The 27,539-nt window shown below is 37.1% G+C and overlaps 1 protein-coding gene across 2 annotated transcripts; it reads right to left on the reverse strand.

Moving 5' to 3' along the window:
* On the reverse strand, positions 1 to 27,308 carry dhx38 (DEAH (Asp-Glu-Ala-His) box polypeptide 38). Of its 2 annotated transcripts, none has more exons than XM_084405772.1 (27): positions 27,133 to 27,308; positions 26,015 to 26,390; positions 24,606 to 24,817; positions 24,361 to 24,522; positions 22,329 to 22,491; positions 22,087 to 22,205; positions 21,196 to 21,275; positions 19,993 to 20,148; positions 18,320 to 18,481; positions 18,117 to 18,224; positions 17,895 to 18,016; positions 16,711 to 16,848; positions 16,405 to 16,591; positions 15,185 to 15,370; positions 14,576 to 14,716; positions 14,389 to 14,499; positions 12,588 to 12,704; positions 12,400 to 12,507; positions 12,201 to 12,313; positions 8,739 to 8,947; positions 6,945 to 7,099; positions 6,704 to 6,859; positions 6,096 to 6,230; positions 5,877 to 6,002; positions 4,200 to 4,295; positions 3,774 to 3,895; positions 1 to 1,210 (listed from the first exon to the last, which is right to left on the reverse strand). In XM_084405772.1, exons 2-27 carry the CDS (start codon positions 26,338 to 26,340, stop codon positions 1,129 to 1,131), a joined length of 3,792 nt encoding a protein of 1,263 aa, XP_084261898.1. In that variant the 5' UTR covers positions 26,341 to 26,390; positions 27,133 to 27,308; the 3' UTR covers positions 1 to 1,128. The 2 variants fall into 2 exon arrangements, with proteins under 2 accessions (XP_084261898.1, XP_084261899.1); XM_084405773.1 differs by having other exon boundaries at positions 27,053 to 27,287.
* Positions 27,309 to 27,539: the final 231 nt, after the last annotated feature.

The raw sequence follows: 27,539 nt of genomic DNA on the forward strand, positions 1-27,539 counted from the left end.
CGCTGTGTTCACTTCTTTAATCTTGAAGATAAAACCATAAAATTGAATCACAGAATGAATTTTACATTTTCAAAAATATGGTTATTCCTATTTTCCAGCGAAAACATAATTTGCCAGAGTCTAGACATGTTTTGACTTCTGCATATCTAAATCATACAAAAAAAAAAAGAAGAAGAAAGAAACACAATATACAGATATGCTGTACACTAATGAAGTTCAACAAACTATTTCAAAGCTTCCGGAAATACAAACAGAACAGCAGAGGCCTGAAAATCAGAAAGCAAGCGAAATGACCCTCAGTGGAAAGCAGTTGATCATGTGTTTTTTTGTGGATTCTCAGCAGAGGCCTGTTATCTCTGTCAGTACACAGTAGATCTGTTCAATGACTTGCAGCCCAATTGCATCAAAGACGACACAGGGTTTGACCGCCGCCTGGTCAGTGTTGATTCCAGCAGTATGATGAAATATTCTAGCAATGTTTTTTGTCAGAATAACAAAGACATGCTTCATCCACAGGGGATTAACCTATCAAAGTACAGGAAGTTAATATTCATGGACGCTCTTGTGTTCTCTGAAAGAATGATACAACTGCTGCATTTCACAAGCCGAAATATGAGAGGATGCGAATTACGATTCCAGGGTAAAGTGAATATTACAGAAGCGCATGAATAAATTTGGCGGCTCTGTTTTATACAAACACTTCAAACATAAAAAAAAAAAAAACCTGTTGTTGGGCTAAGTATACTTATGTCAAATAAAGATTGTTTTCTTTAGTTCAAGTGCCTTCAAAACTAAGAATGACGAAGGTGTCTGGTTTTTGAATTTAAGAATTGAATCGATGTAAGATCAGGTGCTGTGCAACCGTGCAAGCATCCACCTTTTTTCCTTTCTTTTTTTTGTCTCAGTCCAGACAGTCCAAAAGAAAAAAAATAAAATACACTTTGTCTGAGAGGAAGAGATGATGACTGGAAATTTTCTCCTTATACAATTGCTCCTACTGCTGGCCAAACCTGGAAGCTGCATGCGACAAACACTATGATGATCATATTTAAAAAAAATTACACTGAAAACAGCAACTGAACATAATAACATCATATTTGCAATATTATGCGGGTGAAATTATTGATACTATAAGCCAAATCGGGCCGGTGTCCGTTTCGGAGTCATAGGCGCTTCTTCTTTTCTTCCTGGGGTGCAGATCTTGATCGACCTGATTGAAAATGATGAAAAGACATTTTTATTACAAGATGTTGATTTAAATAGAAAGGTTGTGTATGTGACTGTAAATGTGCCATGCATCAGAAGTTGTGCGATTTGCTCTAAGGTTAAATGAGAAGAACAGACAGCGAGGAAAGGCCAGTTTGTGTCTGTGGGGACCTGCGGGACACGGGTCTGATGTAGCTGACAGGGCGATGTATCATCTTTAATTACAGCCGTGCACAGCGCTCTCCTCCTCACACACATCCATCAGGCCGTGACCCTCCAGCTCCACACACACACACACACCTCCATCAGTTCACTTTCTGATGCCCCCTGCTCAACATTTAGCCATTTTAGACCTTTATTTAATCAAACATTCCAATTAACTAGATTTGTACATCCTCTGATTCACATTTACACTCTCTGCCACAATTCGCAATTGAATTTAGACGTTATTATTAAGACATCATTAATATTGCATGAATCTCTCCTTCAAATCTAAAGGTCTTTGCACACTGAATCCAAAATTTTCATACAAGTTTTTTCGTATTCGTCATTGAACCGCTCTGATTTGTCAAAACGCCTGCTACGAAAAACGCAGAAAATCGAACCTGATCCGATTTTTTTTCACAAAGAACGAAATTTTCAGAGGCAGTGTGTAAACGTGATTGACGCAACTTGAGGTCGTGTCGATTTTTTAACGCGTGAAAATTTCGGTCGACAATTTCGGACCTTTTTGGAAGACCTTAAGTCTGAGATTTGAGTTTGACAAGAGAAATTACACAAATTTCAAAGGCCTCTAAATATGATCAAAACTTTGCTGAAAAAACCTGTTGTACACAATCTACTACATGCCTGGTGTCATCTGATTGACAGTTTATACTTTTTTTAGCTAGTAAAAGGCCTTTTTAGTATCATTCTGAAAAACGTGGTTTGCGTGTCTTTTTGCTGTGAAATCTTTCATTATTTATATAAAGTAAACGTAAGAACAACTTTTATATTTTTAGTAATATTTCAAGATGAACACTTACTGGACCTAAGCAACTTATGCTTACCTGATTATCCATACATCATGAACAAATGTGAGTATCAAATATGATCCATCAGGCTTTTGAGGACCATTTATATGTTCATCTCTCAATCAGCATTGTATTGCATTGCATTCTATATTTTTTGGTTACACTTTATTTTAAGGTGTCATTGTTACAGTGTATATATTTAAGTACTGAGTAATATTAAGCAACTACATGTACTTACTATAGGGTTAGGGTAGGGTTAGGATAGTAATTATGCATAATTTACTTTTATTACTATGGTAAGTACATGTAACATATGTAACAAGGACACTGTAAAATAAAGTGTTACCTATTTTTTATTATATGCTTGTTATGCTGCTTGATACAGCAAACTAGTATTTCTTACCATATTATTTTAATGTATTGTCTTAATTATAAACGCACTATTTCCCTATAGTGGCTAATGAATCGGAAGCCTTGCACATTCACAAAAACTGGTAACACTTTACAATAATGTTCATTAGTTAACATTAGTTAATGTATTAACTAACATGAACTAACCATGAGCAATACATTTGTTACTGTATTTGTTAATCTTTGTTAATGTTAGTTAATTAAAATAAAGCTGTTCATGTTAGTTCACAGTGCATTAACTAATGTTAACAAGTTTTTAATAAATTATTAGTAAATGCTGAAATTAACATTAACAAAGATTACTAAATGCTGTATAAGTGCAGTTCATTACTAGTTCATGCTAATGAACCTTATTGTAAAGTGTTACCAGAAAACTAGCTTATTTCCGCATTGAAAAGTAAGGTGGATATGGCACTGATTTTCAAAGCATTTTCTTTAGATGAAATGTAAAATGTCCTCTAAGTGACCTGTGGGTCCGGGAGGATTGAGGTCAGGTGAGACGAGATGAGCTGTGATCTTATCTTAGATCAGACAGTGTTTTCCTATCAGCTTATTTAAAACCCCATGAAGGCATCAGAACCCAAGAGGGAGGCCGGCACCTTAATTATCCATCTCCCCATCATGCAAATCAAAAGTCTAATCCCCACTTTTAATGTGATTATTGTCAGGACGTCCATCAAGCGGACAGTCAGCCGAAGGCTTTGATACGAGAGATAAAAAGTCCTGATTAATTAATGAAGTGTTATTTTACAGGACACATTCCCCGCTTTTGTGGAGCTGACAGGTGTGTGTAAAATTAATTTCCCGGATTAGTTTGAAAAATTAGCGTCTGTCTCTCTCTTCCCCGTCCGAGGCGGTACAATTTAAATTGCTACAGTAATGGGGGTCAGGCAGGAGTCAATATTATTTCTTTTTCTCTCCTGTGGAGACGGGAGGTGAGAAAAGCTCATCACGGAGAAGACAAGGAGACGCTAGGTGAGGAAAGAGATGAGGAGGGTGTGAGGGGGATAATAGTCTTCCCAAAAATTGCGACATTAGTATTTCAGCACGGCAGCCGTTTGATGGCTTCCTACTAAATAGGATGATTCAGATTTCATGAGTGTGAGCAGGAAGTGACAGCAGTATTTGTGATTGCTAAAGTACCTGACGCTGCCCAGGTTGTTCTTCCTGTCCTGCTCCTCTTTCCGTGCCAGGATCTGTTGTTGTGCAAGGGACATCTCCTCCTCCATGATGGTGATCTCCTCCTTGGCTCTCCTTCGGTTCTCCTGCAAGAGGGACCAGAAGTGAGCGAGACCAAAATAGGGGTGGTGTGGCGCAATGGATAAGACACATGCCTTTGGTGTGAGAGACCCGTGAGAGACCCGGGTTCAAATCCACTGTGAGACACCAATGTGTCCCTGAGCAAGACACTTAACCCCTAGTTGCTCCAGAGGCGTGCGACCTCTGACATATATAACAATTGTAAGTCGCTTTGGATAAAAGCGTCAGCTAAATGAATAAATGTAAAAATAGAGGCGAATATGTACCGGAAGCGCTGAATCTGTGATATTGAGGAAGGATGTTTCTCACCTGTCTGCTCTTGTTTGCATGTTTGATACTGTAGAACATGGGCCCAAGCTCAGCCAGCCACTCGCCGTCCACTGCCGTCACACACTGCATGTACTCCTGAAACACAAACACACATGCGTGTCATTAAATAACTCTTCACCAGGGCTCTGGGATATAATATTCACAATATACTGAATAATATTTGATTATAGTGAATATCATGGAGGTTTTTTTTTTTTTTTTTTAGATGGGGGGGGGGGGGGGGGGGTGACAGTATGGAAGTTTATGCAAATCAGTTTGTTCGGCCTGTTAACAAATCAATTCAAAATGTTTAATTGATTCATTCAATTCAATACATTTTAATCACTAAAAAGCATGTTTTTAACATGTTTATTACCATGTACTGCTATATTGGTACAGACAAAAACACACAATTATGCCAAAATGCTCGCAAGCACAGTCTTAAATGAGTTAAATTAAGTCTTAAATGAACGTAAAGAGTTATGAGAAAATGTGTATCAGATCCACATCATGTGTGTCAGGTCTTAAAGTGACGGCAGCCTAATAATCCTGCTGCCGTCTGTTGTCAAGGATAATCAAAGAACAAAAGACAGAGAAATGAATTCACCCACTGCTCTTGACTGAATAACGTTTGTGGCTTTAAGAAGGATCTATATTTAATTTATAATTTATGCAGTGAAGACTGTGAAGTGTTTGATAACTTTATTCAATTTCTGTATATATCCTACCTGTTAGACTACCTAAAAAAGCACTGTTTACAAGGTTACATGGGTCAAAACAACGAAAACAATAACTTTGTGCATTTTGACAGGGCAAGTCAAAATCTGAACCAGTCTGACTGGGCCAATAGAAAAAATTGAGCTCTGATATGTTAAAGCGCACACGGAAATGTGACATTTATTATTATAATGGGTTTATGTGAAGATTGTTTTAAGTGCACTTAAATTAAAAATTGTTATATTATTTAAAACCTAATAAATGTTAAAAATGATAGCTTTCAATTATATCGTAATGCTGAATGCATACAAGTAATGGCCAATTTAAAAAAAATTATAATAATACATTTCATAGAGACATCAGTAACGGAATGGTATCTGTGATACTGGCCTTCTTTCATAAAAAGATGGCATTACAATTTTGTTTATGTTGTTTCTACGTTAATTTGGAGATTAAATGTGAAATTATTACAATATATAAAATTATATTAAAAACTTTAATGTTAGTTTTTATTATTTGCGATTAATTGCAGAAAATGTGTGATTAATTAGTTTTACAGCACATATATATATATATATATATATATATATATATATATATAACACTTTATTTTACAGTGTCCTTGTTACAAGTTACATGTATTTACTATAGTAATAACTAAAAATTATGCATAATTACATGCAACTAACCCTAAACCAAACCTATTGTAAGTACATGTTATTTAATATTACTCAGTACTAGAATAGGTACTACTCAACTAGAATTGCGCTGAAACAAGGATACCTTAAAATAAAGTGTAACCATAAATACAAATAGTTTATAAATACAACAGTGGAAAAGCAACAGGAAATAATCAGAGGAAAATAGAGGAACAGGATCAGAAAATGTTGCAAGCTAAATTAAAACTTGCATCACGTCTCATACGCATTATGTCACTTCACATTGAGGAGGAAGAAGTACCTTTGTGGTCATGACCAGTTCATGGTAGATGATGTAGTCAGGGGTGTAACCCATCCCGAACAGAGCGCTGGTGGGGTGCAGATGGCAGGGCATCCCAGTTCTCACATTCACATACTCCCCGATTCCCTAAACACACAAATACAAGGCATGAAGACACTTCAGGTGTTACTTGATGAAATTGAATCATTGCATTGCCAAAAATGCAAAGTAGCTGTTAACCTTTAATTTAGCAGCCTGGTGAAAGTACGCAGCACAGATGCACTTCCTGATCACATCCCAGTCAGAGCCGCTGGAGATCAGGTTCATTTTCTGCTGCACCATGATGTCTTTGAGCTGAGATCGAACCTCACGCACCTGTGACGCACACACACATTATTTAGTGCAATGTCTAATAAAAGAAAAAGCATGCTTAATTTTGCATTTAGAAATTTTGGTTGATTACAATATAAATTGTGAATATTTATATTTATACACATTTATAAAGGTTTAAATTTCCAGCACATTTTGCATTAATCATATGTATTATTAATGTGCATTGTCCTTGATTAAATAAATAATGAATGTATGAAAGAAAAAACTTCAAGATGGGACAGAGGCAACTTATATTACAACACATTTCCCATGCAAAGGGAATATTTACATAGAAGTCTTAAAGGTACAGCAGCAAAGAATATGCACATTAGCTGTAATGGTCCAAGACTTTGACCATTTTTCATGCAAATTCAAATTCTGACTATTGTAAGTGTACTTCAGGGGAAATTTAAAATAACATGTCATGGAATTCATGAATCTGATTGGTTGAGGGTGACGACCTCAGGTTGACATACCTTACGCATGGCTTTGGTGTGGATGAAGTGATCGTTACACCAGATGCTGGAGTAATTGTTGTTCTTCCACTGCAGGTAAACGTTGAGGTAGGTCAGGTGATCACTCTCAGGCACAGAGAACTTCTCTCTCACCTGGTCACTCTCCTCCTCTCGACCCTAGACGAGCAACGGCAGTTTGAGCACTTCGAAAAACTGAACCCGCATGTACAGAATGCTTGTAAGTAGGTTGTAGTTAACGTACCTTTGGTCTGTAGAAGATAGATGGCACTGACAACATGGAGACGATGATAAGAATGTCAGCGCTGCAGGCCATGTCACAGGACACGATCAGCATTTTGGACAGAGCCGGATCCAGGGGAAACTCCACCATGAGCCGCCCGGTGGGCGTCAGAGCGCCTTGAGACAGAGACGAGAAGAAAGCATCCTCAAACACAGGCAAAAGTCAAAAGGGATTAGAAAGCACCTCTTTCCAAAGTGCTGATGGTGGGAAAATGACTCCACTTTGAGATTCTGATCAAACTTTTCAGAAGCTCAGATTTCAAAGATTACATGACAGACTAAGAAGATTAGTGAGAGAGCGCCGTGAAAAGCAGAGAAGATATTTGGGCAGGTAAGCCTTAATCAGAAATAATCTGCTGTTAACACGAGACGAGAGCTAGAGGGAAAAGCGCTCCACATAGTCAAATCCCCCACAAACCCCTGAGAGATACGCAGGAAATGAGATTGAGATCCCTCTCTGGTCACACAGACAGTTTTACTTCAGTTGCTACAGCTGAACTTTGCGTAAGACCTTAATACTTCACTGCAGCACTTCACAAGCTTAAGTCTACTCAACTAGAATGCAAGTTACACTCAAGAGATTTTTCCTAAAATAAAAATAATGTCACTACCATCCGTTATCTTTAAACACTGATATAGCCAAACACTGGCGAGTGAATATATACTCAGCAAAACAAACAAGCTTTAAAGATCTTTCTTGGAAAGGGTTTGAACAATGGTTTTCATGCTTGTTCAAATAACCATTAACAAACCTGTGGAACAGTCCTCAAGACACTAACCGTTTAAATACTCTTTTTCTCACTGTTACAGCAAAAAGAAAATAAACGGAGAAAAAAAATGAGCTCTTGCCTAGATATTCTTATACCACATCACATTAAAATACCAAGCGTTACGGTATTCTCTAGAAATTTTACAGCTCTTTCAGTCAAACAGACGGATGAGGATTATTTGTAGCGCAACTTTATGATTTGAAATGATTTGTTTCTGTGTTTTTGAGTGGAACTTCACCAAAACTGGAAGTGCCTCCCCCATAAACTAAACCGCAGTAAAAGAAACAGGATATTGTGAAGTGATTTTAAGCTCAGGAAAGTTTGTTTTCTGAGGTGAGAGACTTTTAATTTTGTGACAAGTTAGAAAAATAAGATGATTCCTGACATCGTCTCATCTGACAGCAGATACTGAATTAGGTCAGCACGTTTTTCTCTCAGGCACTCTTTACTTAAACTGCGTCTGACAGAAGAGTCAACAGCTTTCATGCACGTCTTTCAAAATGAAAGTTTCGCATCAGAAAAACATTGAGAATTACGTTTGTTGTTGTCGTTTCTTAGACTACGCACTCCACGACCCACTCAAAGCCACTTTTGGGTCGCGACCCGCAGGTTGAGAAACGCTGCTTTAAACAACGTCCAAAATAAAAGTATTTTTAAAAGCTCTATATCATGTACATTGCAATTGTAGATGATACAGAGAAAAAAAAATATTAAAAATACAGTTTTGTAGAATAAACATAATGGTTTCCCATTATGGATGTGACCTTCCACGGCATACTGAAGACTTTTTGACTGGAAAAAAACTACTACATTATAAATGTACACGTTATTTGATCATTCCTGATACCATCTAATAGTTCACACAGTTCAACTCTAAAGACCAGATTCACTCTCTACTTTTTCATATGAAAAAAAGTGCCAGAAGGAACAAAAAACTAAAAAGAGAGAGAGATTGACGTGGTCCTATGCTGCCTCAGTGGTCTCACCTGTGTTGTCAAGAGCTCCCAAGATCCACAGCTGGTACATGGAGTTCAGCATGTTGTCTTCAGGTGGGGGATCCATGAAGTGGAAGAGCAGAAGGTCTTGCACTCCCAGTGACTTGAGCAGCAGCACAACATTGGCCAGGTTAGTGCGCTGGATCTCTGGGATAGTGGTGGTGAGCATTTCATTCTTGTAGGCACTCTGAGTGTATAACCTGAAATGAACAGACATAATGTAAAGAAAGATCCATTCATTTTCAGTAAACATTACATCTATATGTCCCACCCTGACACAATGTGATACAGTGGCGAGCGGAAAATCCAGTGTATTCCTTGTTAGGGTGCTAACACACTGCAGAGAACGCTGCGTAATATTTGGATATGAAAAGAGATGGATCAGTTAGATTTCCAAAACCATAACTAGACTCGCAGTTATCCTTGTTCAATCAAACTTAAACTTGCCAAGGGAACTTTTTTTTTTTTTTTAAGTTGAAGTACTAAATTTCCTAAAACTGAAATAAAAACGAACTAAAACTAAATAGAAATATAAAAAAATAATAACAATAAAATTGACAAAAAAAATAAAAATACAAAAACTTACAATAAATTAAAATTACAGCTGAAATTAATAGTATACTATAGAATACTATAATAGTATATAAATAATACTAAAATAACACTAAAATATTCCTATATCAGACTGGAGATACTATTTTCTACATTTTTCTCAGCATACGTCATTACGCAACAAGAAGCTTGCGCTCGACTACCATGAACGCGTTCAGGACCGTTTGCTGAGGCTGTGGATTACAGGTATTATACGGTTTTAAATAATGTTCAGTTTCTTGCACAGACCGATCGTTTCGCTTCATAAGACCTCAATGGATCATCAGGAGCCACGGGTATTGATTTTGTCTTGCCTGTATGTATTTTTCAACTCTTAAAGTGACGGTAGCCATTGACTTGCATTATACGAATCACCAAGGACCACGGTTTCAGCTAAAAATCTTCTTTACGGTCTGTTAAAGACGCAATTGCCTACTCTTCTGCTACACACTCAAAAGAATGTATTTTTAACCTTAAAAACAGTACATATTATTAGGGCATAGCAGAGCCCGTCTACGGAGAGCGTACTCTCTATTAACTCCCTATTAAGTCCTATTGTACCGAACTTTGGTTGTAGTTCCACCAGAATTCCACTGGGGGCGATCGCCCATGAGTGCAAAATGAATGGGAGTCTATGGGGCTAGACGGCTAAATTTGTCTCTTTCACCCGATTGCCGTTGAGAAATCTCAGATTTGATTGGAGGTTTTGCAAGTTCAACATGGGTTATAGGTCGAAAGTTGAATGAACAAGTACTTATGTCCTTTCGATTTCTTACAAGTTGAGTTGTTGCCCATAACACGCTAGCATTCTGCTAATGAACGCTGATTGGTCAGTGAAGGACTGATTACGACCAGAGATACCGCTTGATGGCATCGTGGCATCCGAAGCCATTTCGGCATTTTGACTGGCAGTGATTTGCTTCACTGCACCAGTTTGATTAATTAAATGCCATGCAAAAGTCATGGAATACATAAAAGAGAATCGGGCAAGATAGATCATTCAATAGAACATTCAATGCTAAAGGTACAAATAAAGACGTATACATGACATATGCATGCAGCACATTAATGAAAAAGTTTTCTACCTCCAACCTTTAGAAGAGCTAGAGGGAAGCTCTTAACAATGAGTCATTTCCAAGCTACCTCTGAGGATCTTAAAATATCACAGCTCTCCTTGCTGCTCCATAGAGACAGATCTGAGAAAACTATTCAACAAAATCGGTAATCCCTCAGAAGATGGCGTGAAGAAGGAACTCTGGGAAGCTCTGTAGTACAGCATATGCATTTATGTATATCTGTCCTTCTGGCTCTTGTGCCGCAATCACAGCCAGAGCTTTTGAGTTATGCATTCATCACACACACACACACACACACACACACAGCTCTTGGCCACATTACAAAGCGTCTGGCTGAACAGAATTGATTCTTGATGCACAGATGTTTGGTAAAGGATGCATGCAACTAATCCGACATGAGCCACACACTTTCACAAGCAACCAGAAACACTCACAGTGAGGCACAACAATCCCTTGTGTGACAGTGAAACAGCGAGACAGTGTGTCATCGCATCTTTGGGGCTGTGCAGATTTGAAAAAGGTCACAGTCAAAAAAGCCCACAGGAGCCTTTGTATCAAATCCTCAGAGGTGTAAACAAAAAATAAACTACGTTAAATCCTCTTAAGATTACCGTCCCGTCCCCCTCCTGCAGTCGCCCAGCCTCACTGATTGAGGTTTCAGAAAAGAGTGAGCAAAAAAAAAAAAGAATAAAGCTCATGAACACACTGTTCATCTGCCTGTATTAACACCACAGAGACACCTGAATGATTCACTTCCTTTGGATGATTCATTTCAATGTACCGGAACAAAAAACTGATTAATCACTCAAGTCTGTCTCACCTTAAAGTCGGCATGAAATAAATATGTATCCGTGCATGTTTGTTTTTTTGACCTTGTAATTTTTCATCAAATTATGGTAATATTGTCGATCTTCTGGTGAAATGACAGACTTTCTCTCTGGTGAATTTCGCAGGACTTCTCCAATCAGTTGATGTGCTTAAACTCCACCCCTTACAAGCTCACGTTCATCTGCCTCCACTTTTAAATAAACACATCACCAACCACTGTATAGAACCAAGCCCGGCCCTACAGTGTTTCTTTTTCGATAATCTGTTACACTCAGATGTACAACACAATATGGAAGAAAAGATCTGTCGCTACTTCCATTTCAGCACGACTTCAACTTCCAGCCTGCTTTGAAGCATCTCTGTCTTTTGAAATAACAAAAAGGCACTGCATAGCATTTTATATTTTATTTTTGTAGTAAAATACACTATCGGTCAAAAATTTGGAATAATACTTTTTTTTATTATATTCTTAATGCATTTTTTTATTAAAAATGCAGTAAAAACTGTAATATTGTAAAATATTATTACAATTAAAAATAATTGTTATCTATCTGAATATATTTTAAAATGGAACTTATTCCTGTGATGGCAAAGAATGATTTGTTTGCAAATCGAAAATGAATCTGGTCATACCTAAAAAGTAGAACATACAATGACAAAATCATGGTGAAATCATTGAAATGAGAGAGAGTGATACATTGTGTCTAAATATGGATAAACAAGTATATATATATATACTATATATTTTGTGGTCCAGGGTCACACACATATATATATATATATTCTTGGCATAAAAGAAAAGTCCATAATTTTGACCCGTACAAAGTTTTGTTGGCTATTGCCACAAATATACCCGTGCGACTTGTGACTGGTTTTGTGATCCAGGGTCACATATCATGATGTTTTTGGATGGTCTTTTTTGATGTTGGGCATTGAGGGAGGCACTGACTGATCTTACCTGTAACACTGTCCTGGGCCTGTTCTGCCGGCTCTGCCAGCCCGCTGGTTTGCATTGGCTTGACTGATGGGGTACACCTGCAGAGCATCCATGCCAATGCGAGGGTTGAACACCTAAACAACACAAAGTAATACTGCTGTTAGCATCAGATGTGCAACTCCTCTATTAAAGACTGCTCATTCATAGCAGTTTAATTTACCTTCAGTTTGCAGTAACCAGAATCCACCACAAACATGATGCCGTCCACTGTCAGAGACGTCTCAGCGATGTTCGTAGCAACAATACACTTCCTCACTCCATCAGGAGCCTGTCCGTAAACACACAGGTTTAGTTCACAAACGTCTCATGATCAGGATCTTCCTGTGTCCAACAGAGACAGATGTTTACCTTCTGGAAGATCTTGGCCTGCAGGTCAGAGGGCAGCTGGGAGTAGATGGGCAGCACTGCCAGAGCCGGAGCGTTCTCTAGATCCTCCAATCGCTCCACAATCTGATCTGATGTCACCTGCAGGAACACAGACATCATGTGTGTTGTACGATGCATCATTAGACAGCACAAACTGACCAAACAATATATTTCGAACTAACCTCAAACTTCTTATATTCCAAGAAATCTGTATGTTTCTTGCATATTTCTGGTATATTTCTGGCATATATATATATATATATATATATATATATATATATATATATATATATATATATATATATATGCCAATTGGAGTCAGATTTCTTGGAATATCTGTTTTTTCTTGAATATCTATATCTATCTATCTATCTATCTATCTATCTATCTATCTATATATATATATATATATATATATATATATATATATATATTCAAACCAAAATGTATTCAGACACCTAAAACATTTCTCACATTATCACAGTTTATTTGTTATAGTTTAGAAAATGGTAATAAAATATGACAAGAACTCAAGAGTTATCAAACCAGTTGATATTTCACTGGTTTTGTCCATCCGTCTGTTTGACTGTCTGACAAATACATTAGGTTGAATAGCTGTCAGCTGTTAAATTTAAGTACACAATTAGACAATACCAATTTAGGTCAACCAATTACCAAGCAATGCTTAACTGTGTTCAGTCTGTGGTGTAAAAAGGTCGCATTAGCAATTAAAGAAAAAACACTTAAGCAAAACATGGTCAGTTTAAAGTGTCTGAATAATTTTTTGGTCCCAAATATTAATAAATTTGACTGGTAGTCACTGTATGAAGAATTTTTGGGTATAATATGTCACAGTTTACTTTATTTTGCTATTCTCACTTACATAAATTAACTATAGTGTCCTGCACCCACTAATAAAACAATATATCTGGTGTCTGAATACTTTTTGCTTTGATTGTATATAGGTGTGTGTGTGTAGGTGTGTGTGTGTGTGTGTGTGTGTGTGTGTGTGTGTGTGTGTGTGTGTGTGTGTGTGTGTGTGTGTGTGTGTGTGTGTGTGTGTGTGTGTGTGTGTATAAGATTTCTTAATTTTTTTTGTCTTTTTTGTCTTTTTAACTTTCAAATCTATAATGTTCACTAAGGCTGCAGTAATATTGTGAAATATTATAAAATAACTTTTCTATTTGAATATATTTTAAAACTTAATTTATTCCTGAATTTTCAGCATCATTACTCCAGTCTTCAGTGTCATATGATCCTTCAGAAATCATTATAATATGCTGATTTTATGCTCAAGAAACAATATTATCAGTGTTGAAAATAGTTGTGCTGCGTCATATTTTTGTAGAAACCGTGACACACCACCATTCAAAAGTTTGAGGCAAGTAATATATTAAAAGAAATTAATACTTTTATTTATTAAGGATGCATTAAACCTGTCACACTGTCCTGGGCCCATTCTCTGCCAGCCCGCTAGTTTTCATTGGCTTTACTGATGGGATGTTTTCAACATTGATAATAAGAAATATTTCTTGAGCAGCAAATCAGCATATTAGAATCAGGTGATAAAATTTAGCTTTGCCATCACATGAATAAGTTGCATTTTAAAATATATTCAAATAGAAAACAGTTATTTTGAAATGTTAATAATATATCCAATAAAAGCAGCCTTGGTGAGCATAAGAGACCCCACATTTTTGAATGGCAGCGTTTATATAATATCAATAGTGTATAAATTGCGATTCCATTCATAACATCTTCTGCACAACTAGAATCTCCTCACCTCAATGTCCTCCTGACCAGGCATGAAGATGAGGATGTCACCCCCCATCCCGCTGAGATGAATCTGTAAGGCCTGTTTCACAGACGCCTCCACATAGTCCTCCTGAGGAGTCTGAATCACACAAGCACTCAGCGTCAGTCTATAGCACACCAACCAGCTTTAACTAAAGATGCTATTAACACCTCACCTTGCTGAACAAGATATCCACAGGGAACGTTCTGCCGGGAATGTGGAAAATAGGAACATTGCCGAAGAATGCCGCAAATTTGTCAGAGTCCATGGTGGCAGATGTGACAATGAGCTTCAAGTCTGAGCGTCTAGACACCACCTAAATAATCCAAAATAAAGGAAGAAGGGAGAGAGTGACTCATCAGTATCAACATCTAAACTCAACAGTATTCAATTCACATTTATTTGTGTAGCGCTTTTCACAATACATATCATTTCAAAGCAGCGTTACAGAAAATGCATGAGTCCACATTACAATTTAGAGGTAACTGTTCAAGATATACATTTCAGAATAAAAGTATCACAGTTAACTAAAAATTTATTAATTTAAACAATGTGATCATTTAAGGCAGAAACAATGAGCTCACTGAAGTAATGAATACTTGTTTGTTAACAAATGATTATGACATTTAGAAAAATGTAGCATTGGTGCATGTTGATTTACAGCACTCTTTAAATGTACATGTACATCAAATTGGTGTACGAAAACCAGTTCACTAGGGTGAAAACAGTATGCAATACAATTCTCCTGGGTTCATGTGTAAGTGTGTGAGGAGACGTGGCTCACCTCTCGGAGCAGCCCGAAGAGCACGTCAGTGTTGAGGGAGCGCTCATGGGCCTCGTCCATGATGACAGCGCTATAGTGGTCCAAGTCTGACTCCCGCAGAGATTCCCTCAGAAGAATCCCGTCCGTCATGTATTTTATTACGGTCTTCTCTGATGTGCAGTCTTCAAAACGGATGGCATAACCAACCTGGAAAGATTTAGTTGAAAATTAACTTCTTAATTATTGCCCTGATGGTCAAAATGGGGATTTTCAATTCTTTAGCTATTTTCTTACAGCCACTTTCTATTTTGTGATGCTCAACAATCTTTTGCTGCACATCAGAACTATATTCTTTGGTTTTACTCATTGTGATGGATGATTAAGGGAATTTGGCCTTTGTGTTTCCTCATATATAAACTCCTGTGAAACAAGAAGTCATAGCTGGACAATTTCATGTTCCTAGTCACCTTGGTGTGCAAAAAAAAAAAAAAGGTAAATATTAATGGGAATATACTTCAGAGATACTTTATTCGTAAAAAATTCTAGGGGTATCAATAATTGTGGCCAACGTGTTTTGGAGAAAAACATTTATTTCATAATGTGATTTCCCCCCACTTTCAATTCTTTTACTTGAATGAAAGGTTAGATTTTTGCCAATTTTTTGAATGAAAGATCAAAAGGATAAACGATGCAGATTTATTTTTTACAGCCATTTTTGATAATATTTTCCAGGGGTATGATTAATTCTGAGCACGACTGTATATATATATATATATATATATATATATACACACACACACAAACAAACACACATACATAGATACATTACAAATATAGTTTTTAATTTTTATGTCAGTTATTTTAGTACTTAAACTTAAATGAATGTAACTTTATTTAAAGGTTTTTCATATATTTTTTCAAGTAACTACTGACAAAGGCACAGAGACGAAACGTTTGTATAATTCTTTATCTCCTGTTTGTAACAAATTAAGTATTCTTAGAGTGCAGACCTTTTGGGCATTTTTTATTTTAATTTCAATTAACACTTTTTTTTATGTTTTTTATGTTTTGGTTTAGTTTTTGTTAACAATAATAACCCTGATAATCTCTTTAGGGCAAAATACATAACATACAAGTCACCTCAAATCCACCAGGTGGCAGTATGTCCCTTAAAATCCATATCTTTTGTCAAGCACATGGACAGAAAATTGCTCCAAGCACACAAGATGTTGGGCACCAACCTCTTCTCCCAGGTTACTGTTCATTTCTTCGCTGACTCTCTTGGCCACGCTCATGGCTGCCACTCTGCGAGGCTGTGTGCAGCCCACCATGCCATAGCCGGTGTAACCGTCCTCATGAAGATACTGCGTCAGCTGAGTCGTCTTACCACTGCCCGTTTCCCCCACCACAATCACAATATTGTTATCCCTGCCAGAGAAGATACACAACACAAAGAAAACATCAGCATGCCGGGTGGGCAGACACGTTTAGTGTTAGCTTGTGTAAGGAAGCTGATGTAAGTGAATTGATTGGAGTGTCACCCAGACCTGATGATGTTGAGAAGCTCCTGGCGGACAGCAAAGATGGGCAGATACTGTCTCTGCTCTAATAGAGTCTTCTTCTTAGAAAACTCACTGCTCGCTTCATTCTTCTCCCTCATGTGGTCAGCAAACTTCTGCTCCGCTCTGAAAAGATGGAAGATAAGAAATATGAAGAGGCCCAGAAAGAATCTACAGACTACAAAATTCTGTGGAAAGAATTTAAACATGCCGAAATGTGCCAAGGGGAGTGTGTGTGTGTGTATATATGTGTATATATGTGTGTATATATATATATATATATATATATATATATATATATATATATATATATATATATATATATACACACACACACACACACATAAAGAAAAAATATCTACAATACTTTTTAAAAGATTTTGTTTTTGAAAGAAGTCTCTTATTCTCACCAAAGACACATTTATTTGATCAAAAATACAGTAAAAACAGAAATATTGTGAAATATTATTCCAATTTAGGATAACTTTTCTATCTAAATATATTTTAAAATGTAATATATTCCTGTGATGCAAAGTTGAATTTTCAGCATCACTACTCCAGTCTTCAGTTTCACATAATCCTTCATAAATAATTTTAATATATGTTTTGCTGCTCAAGAAACATGTATTATTAATATCAATGTTGTAAACAATTGTGCTGCTTAATACTTTTATGGAAACCATGACAGATTTTTTCAGGGTTCTTTGATGAATATAAAGTTTAATAGAAAAGGATTTATTGAAACAAATTTTTTGTAAATGTATTATATGTATTCTAAATGTCTTCATTGTCATTTTAGATCAATTTAATGCATCCTCGCTGAATTTAAGTATGAATTTATTTCCAAAACATATATTATTGACCCCAAACCTTTGAACGGTCGTTTATACAACACAAGTCATACTTTGAATATGTCATACTTCTAATACTTTGAAATGCATCAAGGTATCATAATTGGATCACAACCAATTATCTACAAAAGTGAATGAATCTAGAGATTTGTCCCCTGACAGATATACTGTGAAATATTCAATTCTGTTATATTTTTATTTTAATCAGAAAATGACGAGAGCACGGATAAATCAAAGCAATATAGTGGGCAAATGAATCACTAAAGGTGTATATATATATATACACACACACACACACACATTGTGAGACACAAAATCTACCTGTAATCCACATTTCCATCTTCTCCAACAGCTTTTCCATCTTTTCCCTCATCCTCTGATTTCTTGATGCCCATGATGTCACCCAGTTTGGTGCCAGCGAGCTCCCAGTGTTTGTGTTGTGCCTGTCAAGTGGAAGAACCAAACACAACAACAATTACATCTACACTACTGTCCTGGAGTAAGAGTGGAGTCCAAATTAAACAATAAAAACCAGATATGCACCTTCTTCCTCTCTTTCTGCTCTCGGTGTCGTCTGACCAGCTGACTCCCCTTGCGGGAGATGATGGCCATGTCTGAGGTTGCGTCTTTCACTGGAATGACCGGCTCTGGCTGGAATCGCAGGACAAACGTACAATCATCAATTAAAGACTCGCAAGTTTGGCGACTCACCAAATAAGCACATCCATGCATAGAGACGTCTGTACCTGCTTAGTGAAGACAATCCTCCCATCCAGGAAGGGTGGCACAAGGTTATGGACAAGTAGGTGGACTCTGGTCGCGTTGTCTTCCTCAAAGTCCTCGTCCACCTCCAAGCGCTGAACCACTCCACTGGTGAGCATGCGGTTGGTTTCCCAGCGTTCGTTATCCTGGAGTGAAACACACATGTGAGCAAACAGCGGGGTGAACACCGGATGTGTATCAGTATATTAGATCCGTGCATTCGGTCTTAAGACTGACACACCAAGCTGACGTCACAGAACTAGTAGCGCTGAAAGATGACTCTATTGACGCCTCACGACGGCTGCATCTCGGCCAAAAAGCTGCTCTTAAAGACTACAGCTGACTGCCAATAGCAAGTGTGTTCTGCTCCTGTGTGTGAGGAAATAACTGTCTATATCAGCAGGTATATTATTAGTGTTTCTATAGTCTATATTCGTCATTCAAAAAGCAAAAACCAAACTAGAACTGCAGATATATAGACGGCAAACAAAGCAGCGCTTGCTTACCAATTTGAATATCAATCATGCTGATCCCTTTCTTCATTCCAGGCTGCTCATGTTATTATGAAAATATTTGTGCATTCAAATTCTTATGCAAGATGACGTAAAATTATAACAGCCTTCTGTATGTGCCGTCTTGACTTCTTTGCTTGCTTTTATTCTCATGCACTGACTCGTTAGCTAAGCTGAACTGCCAATTTAACATGCCGAATCAAGTGAACTGCCATCGACGTGACCCCAGTGTGGAACACACTGCAAAAACTATCCCAACAGACGCTCACTGACACAGACAGGCCGTGTGTCACGGCTCTTAAAGTGACAGCAGCCTAATATAGGCTACCTGCTGCTGTCTGTGTCATTAATGTCAATCAAACAACAAAAGACGAGGTGAAAATCACTCACTACTCGTATCTTTAATAAGAATCCGTTTATTTTTAATTCATACAGAGAAGACTATGCAGTGTTTTATGCTATTGTTTGTAATTTGCTTCTTAGTTCTTATTTTTAACAACAAAAAGTAAATAACAAAGGCTGACCATGTTCACCGAGACTGAATTTATTTGATCAAAAATACAGTAAAAACAGCAATATTGTGAAATATTATTGCATTTTAAAATAACTGTTTTCTATTTTAAAATGTAGGCTAATTTATTACTGTCAAGCAAACTCCAGTCTTCAGTGTCACATGATCCTTCAGGACTCATTCTAATATGAGGATTTGCTGCTCAGTTATTAATTATTTTTGGTGCTCAATTATTAATAATGGTTCTAAATTTGATCAATGTTGAAAACAGTTTTTGCTGCTTAATATTTTTGCGGAAACCGTGATACATGTTTTTTCAGGATTCTTTGTTGAATATAAAGTTCAAATGAACATCATGTATTTGAAATAAAAAAAAAAATTACATTATAAATGTCTTACCTGTCACTTGAATCAATGTAATGCATCCTTGATGAATAATAGTTTTTTATCAAATGTATTTATTAAATTATTTCAAATTGTACAAATATTTCACAGAATTGCTGTTTTTACTGTATATTTCATCAAATGAATGCAACCTTGGTGAGCATGAGAGACTTCTTTCAAAGTGACATCTTAATTCTTCCAAACGTTTGACCCTGAACAGTGCAGACGGGTGAGGATGTGTTACTGGTACCTCATTGATTTGCCGCTTCTGCGCTGAGATGCGTTTCTGGGTCTGCTTCTGTAGGATCTGCTCCCTCTTCTTCACATATTCTTCTGAAGTGGACGTCAGTGGGTTGTGAAACTCATCATAACCTTCATCCATCATGTACCAGTCTCGATCAGCTTGCTGTTTGGACACGACAGTTAGTTAGTACTTGACAAAATCCCAACGTGAACATGAAATAAAACCCGAAGCCCATTTTACTTTCTATATGATGGATTAATAAATGAAACAGGATATTGATAACACTTTGTTTTAGGTCAAGTCAAGTCAAATTTATGCTTCAAAGCAGCTTTACAGAAAATATCCAGGTTAATGTTTAGAATATCTTCATATTTTCATGCCTTATAGTCACATTTATCAAGTAATCAAGTAGTTGAGATATGCTATATTGTATATTTCACCCTGCGTGAGTATACAGTATGTAGTTAAACACACACATACATTATATATATATATATTTATATATAAAGCTGTGCGATAGTTTGCACATTGTGATGACATAAGCAAGACTGTTTAGCATATATTACTTTCTGTTAGTATACTGTATGGTTACAGATAAAGTAGGACATACTATATTTAATATTTACTATATACTTTTATATTTAATACATTTTAATATATCACTGGGCAATAATATATTTAACATTTTTTGATGATATAACAATTAAGAGATTTGCTGTATAGTGTAATTAAAATATATATATATATTATACAAGTTACATGTACCTTCTATACAGTAATAACAGTAAATTATGTATAATTAAAAGCAGCTAAACATAGCATGTTAATTAATATTATTCAGTACCTTAATATGAAATGTAACCGAATATTTAATAAGAAGTTGTTTGAATTATGAATAGTGGGCATTATTAACCAGAATGGAGTCAGAGTTTTGAATGTGACTTTGCTAAAACAATGACTCGATAGATATTTGGCTATTGTTTATTATTTTCCAATAAGCCATTTGGCCTATACATCAGTGACATCACATCACATTTCAGTGGAAATGGAAAATCAATTCAAAGATGGATCTAGTTATTACACTTTGATAACATTGGAATAGCATGCGTCAATAAGTGACGCACATTAAGACCAGGAACATATATTAAGAATCTGAAGGATGTAAAAGGGGTGAATTCTGATTTCCTGCTGACTTTAAAGAGCACTCACCCTCTGATCTTCCTCCCACTGTTCCTTCTCATCTTCATCATTAAACAGGATGCCGTCCTCTCTATCCTCCCTTTTATCTCCTACAAAACAAGAAGCCATATAAATACAGCACTATAGACGCTGTACATACACTACAGTTCAAAGGTTTGGGGTCGGTACGATTTTTTAGTTTTTGAAAGAGTCTGTTCACCAAGGCTGCATTTATTTGATCAAAATATAGTAAAAACAGTATCGTGAAAATTGTGAAACAGTATTGTAAATATTGTGATAAATTATTACAATTAAATGAACTGTTTCCAGTTTTAATATATTTTAAAATGTAACTTATTCCTGTGATCAAAGCTGAATTTTCAGCCTCATTACTCCAGTCTTCAGTGTCACATGATCCTTCAGAAATCATTCTGATATGCTGATTTGATGCTCATGAAACATTTATTATTATCAATATTAGTTGAAAATGTGCCGTTTGTGTGAAAAGTGTTTTTTCTTTGATGAAAAGGTTCAAAACAACAGCATTTTGTAACATGGAATGTAAATGTGTAAATTACTATAATTTTTTGATCAATTGAATGCATCCTTGTGGAATAAATTTATCAATTTCTTCCAAAAATATATAAATAAAAATAAACACAAAAGTTTCCTTAATATGTGTTCTTGGTATTAAGATGGGAGCTATTAGAAATACTCTAGGTAAAAATAATGAAAAAAAGATTATAAAATATATAATAACATAAAATAGGAAAAATATTAATAATCAAATGGTAATAAACAGTAAAACAAACAAACGCATAAAAAAAAAAATCTGATAAATCTAAAATGTTCAAATTTGAGTTAAAAGGTCCAAATTGTACCACATTCTCCACATAAAGACCTTGTAAGGGGTGTCTTTACCTTTTCCTCTGGACAGGCGTGGAGTGGAGCCAAGATGCTTCCTGTCATTGGCCCACTCGTTGTACTTATATGATGGGGTTGGTAGAGGAGTATCTGCCGGATATTGAGGTTTACTTGACCTGAACAACAAAAGTGACAAGGAAACATCTATTAACATTCCTTCTGACCAACACAAACCATGTCACCACAAACAACCTTCAACCGCACATTGATCACTGAGGCTTTGAGGAAGTGAGTCACACCTGTCTCTCCTCTCACTGTCCCGGACTGAGCGATGGCTGCGCTCGGAGCGGTCAGTCTCCCGGTGCGAGGGGGCAGGAGACGGGCTCTCCCAGTGTGAGTGACGTGAGCTGGAATATCCACTGTCATCTTCATCCCAGCTGGAGCGTGACGGAGTGACCAAGCCTGCGTGGACATATGAAACACACTTAACACTTGTTGGTCCTGAAACAGCATTGCTATCTGTTACTCAAAATAAACACGACGTTTTAAACTCCGTGCACGGCAAAGTTTCATACCACAACCATCACCGTCACTTGCATATCAATGTGCTCACCAGCACACCGTGCCGTACACAACAGTGTCGAAGCACCTTATGCCGTAATGAACAGTGTAGAGGGGAAATAACATGTTAACACTATTAACTCAGATTTGTTTAGGTTTATATGTTTATAGCTAAGGTTAGGCCTGCACGATTTAGGGTGAAAAAAACTATAATTGCCATTTTTCTGATAAAACTGTGAACTGCGATTTAAAATGTAATAATAATAAAATAAAATAAAGGTTTGCCGTGCTTGTTTGTATTTTGCAATTTGGCCCAAAATGTGTGGCTATAAATCAATACGGCTTTAAAATGATGATAATAATAAATAATTATTATTACTATTATTATTAAATTAAATAAAACAAAAAAATACTACATAAAAAACTGTTTTATGTTTCATGTGGAGCAGCATTTACTGCGAACTGAGCCGCTCCGAAACACTGAAGATAGCGGATCATGATCTGCTTGCGTGTAAAACAGTGCTGCGCTTCACTCTAAAACACGCAGCGCATATTTATTTAATTAAACCGCAGGCTTTTGGATTTGATAATCGCACTTAAGGCCTATTTATACTTCTGCGTCGAACTGCCGCCGTAGCTACGTCGTAGGCTGTGTGTAGCGCGCGTACCCTACGGCGTACCCTGACGTGCACCTCTCCAAAAATGTAACAACGCGTCTATTCTACGCGGACACAAGCGCTGTGATTGGTCTGCCAGAACCCCTCCCTCGGGGTTTCACATGCTCCCTAGGTGCGCGTCAACGCGGACAACGACACAGAAGTATAAATTAAAACCAACACGTTGCCTACGGCGTATAGGCTCCGGCGTAGGTCCGACGCAGAAGTATAATGAGGCCTTTAGCCCTACTGTGATTTCAGTGTTTTTTTTTTATTAATCACTAGTAAATCACTAGTTAGGGTAAAACCAGGGTCGGGTTTGAGGGATGCAACAACATTCTTCTCAACCTATCATTTCCTTCTGGTTTCAATAGTAGGTTATAGTTCAAAGGTGAGTGTCATTAATTACTCACCCTCATGTCATTCAAAACCAGTAAGACTTTCGTTCATCTTCAGAACACAAATGAAGATCTTTTTGATGAAATCTGAGAGCTTTCTGTCCCTCCATTGACAGCTACGCAACTACCACTTTGACGCTTCAAAAAGTTCATAAAGAGATCGTAAAACTAATTCATATGAATTGAGCGGTTTAGCCCAAATTTTCTGAATTTGAGACTTTTAGGTTTTTATTCACATTTAAACATTGATCAGCGGAAATAAACAGAAGCTCAACCGAACCTGCTTGACGCACAAGAACAAACCTCATTGGTTCTTGCAGAAGCTCAAACGTGATGCGTAACGCGAGAATGAACCTCATTGGTTCTCGCACGTCAACCGAAGATGCTTGAGCTTCCGTTTACCACAACTGAACTTTCTCTTTATGAACTTTCTGAAGCATCAAAGTGGTAGTCGAGTAGCTGTCAACTGGAGGGACTGAAAGCTCTCAGATTTCATCAAAAAGATCTTCATTTGTGTGTCTTGCATGTTTGGAACAACATGAGGATGAGTAATTAATGACAGAATTTTCATTTTTGCGTGATCTTTCCCTTTAAGGTTAGGAATGCATACATAATACACAGAAAGAAAGGTTCTACTTGGGTCAATCTCCGGAACAAATAACACAGGAAATGTAATGACAACTGACATTCAGTATTGTTAAAACAATAACACTGACCTTTGGTTCTGTTGCGGGGTGAATCTGGCTCATCACGTCGAGTACCACGACTCATTCGTTCGGACGAGCCGTCCCTCTGAGAGCGTTCACTCCTCACGCTGCCTTCACCGCGCTCAGAGCGACTGCTGCTGGGTCCACGGTTGCGGCAGCCGTCCCGCTCTTCTGCACACAGCCCATAAAACCATGATCAGAGCCTGAACTTCTGTGCTGAGATCTCACAGGCGAAGAGAGACCACCTGACTTACCTCTGTCTTTTCTTCTGTCTCTGTCACGGAAGCGGTCGTTGTCTCTGTCCTTGTCTCTGGATCTGTCTTTGTCTCTGCTCTTGTCTTCTTTGGAGGATGCATAAACCCCATGTTCACGTCTGTCTTTTTCCCTCTGTTGATTTTTCAGCTTAAACTCCTCACTAACCCCTCCTGGGTTTGACGGAGTTTCTGAGCCAGTGACACGGTACTTCCTGTAAAGGCACAAAAAAAAACAGTAAACTCATGACGCATAGCATTTATTAATTTGCTTGTGGCCTTGATATTTAAGACGGAAGGTATCAGGAATGTTCTAGAATCTAGATAATAAAGAAAAAAGATTACAGAAATAATAATATAATATCCAAAAGTAGAGCTGCATGAATAATCATTAAAAGCTCACAATCTCAATTCAAACGCCCATGTGATCTTATTCCTAAATGACAACGATTATAAAACAGCTTCACAAAATCTTTTCACCCACACAGTATGATTATGTCTGTGTTACAAAAATAAAAAGCTGCTCAAAACCAGTTCAAACTCAATAAACACCTTTTATAAAAACCCAGACTACAGCTCAGCCAGCTGTACATAAGCATATCTGCATTTCAATTAAAAAAATATATGTGTAAAGGATTGTAAGGGGCTGGTTTTAGCACTAAAATGCTTTGTGAAATACTCTTAGAGCAAAAATGTAGGAGTTCTAAAATTAGGAATGACACGCCATTATTTTTAATAGGGATGCATGATATATCGGCCACCATATCGGTTTTGAAAATTTGGCTGATATATATTAAAGCCGATAAATGGATTATTTCGTTCGGCTGAGACACTTCAGATGTGCACTGTTCAACATGATGGTTTTGAATCACTTGAAATATGATTGAAATCACTTCAAAAAGGAAAATACGGTGTGCAGCGCAAGTCTGTCACATGGGCTACATAAAATTATAATAAAAACATTATAATTGTGTGCTTGGGACATGTCTTTTAATGGTGAGACTTTTTTTTTTGTAATCAGGCTCTCAAAAAATATATAAAAATTACAATATATCGGTTATCGGCTTTCAAAGAATTATCGGTATCGGCCAAAAAAATCAGTGCATCCCTAATTTTTAAGAGTTTCTCCTAAACCGGCAAGTCAGGAGCTACTTTTAGCCTTGAGATGTTTCGTGATTACAGACTCGGTCTACGTGGCACAAATCATTTTTGGTTACACTTTATTTTAAGGTGTCTTTGTTAAGTATTACATTGATTACTACATGAAGTTCGGTACTACATGAACTTACTATAATGTTAGCATTAGGGTTTGGTTTAGTTGCATTTTATGCATAATTTACTATTATTACTATAGTAAGTAAGTACAGATGTAACAAGAAAGTGTTACCTAATTTTCTTGAAGAACAACCCACCTTTCTTTTTTCCCATTCCTGCTCTCGCCATCCTCTTCAGTTTCATCATCAGACCCTGAATCGCTTTTTCCCTCCTCCCAGTCCCTGTAGGACGACACCTTGGATTTCTTGGGTTGATCGTCCAGCCCTTCCTTCCCCTCACGTTCCTTGCGTTTCTGGGCGGCCAGCAGATCCAGGCCCAGGAGCGAGGTGCGTGGAGCGGGTGCTCTGAACACGTGTTGTTCTGTTGAAGCGATCTTCTTCTTCACTATCAGCCCCCCGACCTGCACACTGGGGTCACTGCCTTCTAGTCGATGCAGGGAGGAATCATCTTCCATCTCTTCCATCTCTGCTGAGGTGTCGATCACAGCACTCAGCTGATGGATTTCTGGTGTATCTAAAAAGCCATTGTCAAAGGTTACTCACGAGGACCAAAAATACACAGACTTTGTGTTAGAAGTCAAGTAAACACATGCTGATACAATATCGAATATGTGATTAATAGGAGTACATGGAACTAATAATAAGTAAAAAATGGAAAATGGACATGTTTAACTGTTAGCTAACTTGTTACATAAAAAAAAAAAAATCTTGTTACATAAATAAACCCTAAACAATACAACGGGTAGGTTTTGCCACTTGCCACTAAAAAAAGTCATTTCTGGCACTGTTTCTACCACAATACCAGTTACTACAGCTATTATTGTTCAAATAAAAATGTAGTTCTTAGCATTAGCCATGATGGCCACCACTGTCACAACAACAATGAACGATAGGGAGATATTTGTTTAACTACCTATCATTTTAAAGGGGATCGCAACATAATTAAGGATTCAATTTAATGTTTAACGTTTGGGGTGCGCCTTAAAATATCACCAATAACTGTAGTAACAATAGTATTTTGGTTGCCACGGTAAGTTTGCTGAAAGGTCAGAAAACATTAACAACTGAACTGATCATATAGCATTTTGATAATAAAACCAGCACTGCCGCTGTATTGTCGATATGTACGTTAATTAGAATGAAGCTGATTAAACCGCGGTCATTGATGTAACTTACATGATAAATCTCTCAAATTTGTTAATGCAAAAGCAGCGCTGTGGTACTACTCATTTATAAGAAAAAAAAAACGGGTTTACCTTCGAAACGATAGGTTCCTCTAAACTGCTCTACACTGTATAATAAAAGCTATGTACTGAATGATAAAATAAAAAAATCATTAAGTGAAATAGCATAGCGGTTAACGTCAACAATGTGTACAGTAGGCCGCCATTGCTATCCCAGCATTCACAGGGAAGTGACGCCTGTGGTTTTCGCGAATCGATTCCTGAACGATTCGAATGTTTTGAACCGGTGTCGTTTTAAATGACTCAGTCAACTTGATCGCAAAGCTTTAGTAAACGAAGAAACTACAGTTTGGGAGTAACGTAAGCAGGGATAAGTCTTTTTCGTTCATTCATTGGACCTTTCTGTGAGATTTATCGCGTTTTATCACCACCTCGTGTTTTTCAGTTCGTTTCATTAACCAGCGAAATGTCGCACCTCA

This window comes from Rutilus rutilus (assembly GCF_951802725.1).
Source record: "Rutilus rutilus genome assembly, chromosome: 3".
NCBI classification, from domain to species: Eukaryota; Metazoa; Chordata; class Actinopteri; order Cypriniformes; family Leuciscidae; genus Rutilus; species Rutilus rutilus.